The sequence below is a fragment of the Haplochromis burtoni genome, unplaced genomic scaffold (genome assembly GCF_018398535.1).
Source record: "Haplochromis burtoni strain Fernald_Lab_line unplaced genomic scaffold, NCSU_Asbu1 Contig_294, whole genome shotgun sequence".
In the NCBI taxonomy this organism is placed as follows: Eukaryota; Metazoa; Chordata; class Actinopteri; order Cichliformes; family Cichlidae; genus Haplochromis; species Haplochromis burtoni.
This window is the reverse complement of record NW_024582655.1, coordinates 660,579-663,092: the sequence shown is the minus strand read 5'-3', so window position 1 is coordinate 663,092 and position 2,514 is coordinate 660,579. Positions and strand designations below refer to the sequence as shown.

At 44.7% G+C, this 2,514-nt stretch overlaps 1 protein-coding gene across 1 annotated transcript in view; it reads left to right on the top strand.

Annotated features, from left to right (window-relative positions):
• The first annotated feature begins 1,173 nt into the window (after window positions 1-1,173).
• The window catches only part of LOC102310405 (alpha-1,6-mannosylglycoprotein 6-beta-N-acetylglucosaminyltransferase B), a 68,205-nt gene continuing 66,864 nt past the window's right edge, over window positions 1,174-2,514 (top strand). The window contains exon 1 of the mRNA XM_005940836.3: window positions 1,174-1,673. Within this exon, the coding sequence (XP_005940898.1) occupies window positions 1,606-1,673 (68 nt within the window). The 5' untranslated portion in view covers window positions 1,174-1,605. The remainder of the gene's footprint in view (window positions 1,674-2,514) is intronic.

The following is a 2,514-nucleotide window of genomic DNA, read 5'->3' as shown; positions in this document are numbered from 1 at the left end:
GAAAGGGCCAATCCAGCCACAACCTGCTGTAAACTCAGAGTTACTCACTATGGACTGCCCGGTGATGTGTGTTTGGAGTTTAGAATGAAGTCAACCTGTTAGTCTGCAGCATCTTATTTTAAAATGATCTGTGGCCTATAAGTCAAAACGAGGCTCAAAAGAGGACGATGACACTCCTGTTGTTGTATTCTATATTCCGCCCTCTGGGTGTCGCTGCTGATCTGCTGTTTGCCTCGCAAGTGGAGCTATCCTGGGTGCTGAAACGTCCCCACAAACGGAAACCTGCTGCTGGGGTAGTATGAGTATTTCTGAACACTGACTCCGAGTTGAAATGATTTGTGTTGCAGATTTTCCAGCTTTCATGGACGTTCTCAGCATTCTCAGGCTGAAGTTTTCCCTGTGCTCTGCTGCTGCAGCAGCTTTGGATTCAGTCTATGAGTAAAGAACACTTCTCTATCTGCTCTAAACCAACAACAACTCCAAAGGTCTTTCCAAGTTGCCAGCCTGCACGACGGACACATTATTCTTCTCCATAATGGCCATCGTAAAGGTATTTTATAGAACACAGCAGCTCGTGTTCTTTTCTGAAAGGACACTTCCACCGTGTTTTATTCCCTTACAGCACACCGCGTCTTGTCTTTCCCGAAAGGCCACTCGTCATGGCATTATGCTTTGAAAGAGCACCTAAATATACACTTCAGTGTGTTAGAGTATTTTTTCTCCTAACAGAAGAGCGCCTATACAAAACCTCCAGCTCACCCTTATTACGCCAACAACTCAGAGAACCGCATTACATTTTCTGTACACCAGAGCGTTTCATCATGTTTTCTAGTTTTCCTTCACTTAAAGGACCCTTCTGAGGGCAATCGATTTCAAAGTGCTTGTAGAGGCGCTCCATCCGGATTTATCCACAACTGAGAAAAACATTACAGGACTGTGACGTGTTTTCTCCTTTTTGTTGGGCAATTTAAGCATCAGTCAGGTTCATTTTAATTATTGCAGATTTTTATTTTTATTTTTATTTTATTTTTTTTGGGGGGGGGGGGCGTGGTGATTTGAAAAAATATATTACTATAATATTCACATTTTTAGAAATTATGTGTTTACCTTTATCCGCCCATTCATTTCCAAGAACGGTGTCAACTTTTGTATATCAGGCTGGATCAATAGATGGCGCTATCAGTAACGCATCCCCAGCTAAAGAGCCACTCGTGTAATAGGAACAGAGTCAGTGCTCCATCCACTCAGAGTAATTCAATGAACTCAGCAGTCCTGGGTTATTGCGCTTAATGCCGCGTAGATTTTCAGGACAATTAACCAGCACCGGAACTACGATCATAACTTATTAAAAGAGACTATCACGGCTTACATCGGTCTCGGTTCGCTCCTCAGAAGGACCATCCACCCCGCTGTCTGCACGACTCACCGTCAGGATTTCCGCTGAACTTGTTCCCAGCGAACCGGGAAGGCTGAGAAGTTGCGTTGTCTTGGACGCACTTCCCGTCGTTGTCCAGGACCCCGGCTGAAAGTTATGCCTTTGACGCCGCTCGGCACGCACACTCGCACGATGTTAAACAGAGCCGACGCTTTCTGTGAGTGTGGAAAATGATCGCAGCCAGCAGCGAGCTTTCCATTATGCTGAGGAGATGTCTTCTCACTTTCAAACCGTTCAGGTAAGAACACATTAGTTTGGCTTTTCCACGGCTTAAAGCACTAGCCTGCTGACTTTAGAAACGGTAACGCGAGAGTGCATTTCCTCTCCTTTTTGATTTTTAATATGACTTTATTTTATTATTCTTGCCTCAACGTCGTAAAAAATAAATGGGATTCAAGAGAAATATAGCAAAACCACTGCAAATTGATCGTTTAGTGTTTCCCAGACTGTGACCGATTAGTGTTTCTTGCTTTCCCCCCACAGTAGAGCAAGTTTTAAAAGTTCAGAGCTTGTCGATTAATTGGAGTAAAGAAGCGGCCGCTGTGCCACAATTAAGATTTGCTTATTCAGCTAAAGCTTCTCCACACAAGCAGCTTGGAGAAGCAGTGGAAGCAAAGCCAGCAGACAGAAACTCATTAAAACTTCAGAGTTTGACAACACGGGCTGAACGTAAGCTCGTGAACTAAACAGCCCCGCGTAATTAGCAACCTTGACCCCGCGCAATTATCTCACATGCGGCTCTATCACTGAGGTGAGGTGAGTTGAGCGGCTGCAGTCAGCTTTCAGCCTTGCCTTAAAAAACAAAAACAAAAGGTGTGTATGATAGAAGTGCAGGACCATCCGACCTGCAGTTCTCAGCACGGCTCCTGGAGCCTGAGAGCCAGAGGAGCCTGTCTTAAGTCAATCGCTCCAAAGCGTTTGTTTTCTAAGCTTTAGAAATGTCGTGCTTCTCTCCCACATGCAGCCATTTGCCTGTAACAGAATGCTTTTGTTTTGGATTTCTGCTCGCTGAGCGCAGTGTGATGCAGCAAACCCATACATGTCATGGTTAATTTGAAATGACACAAGAGTACACAGTG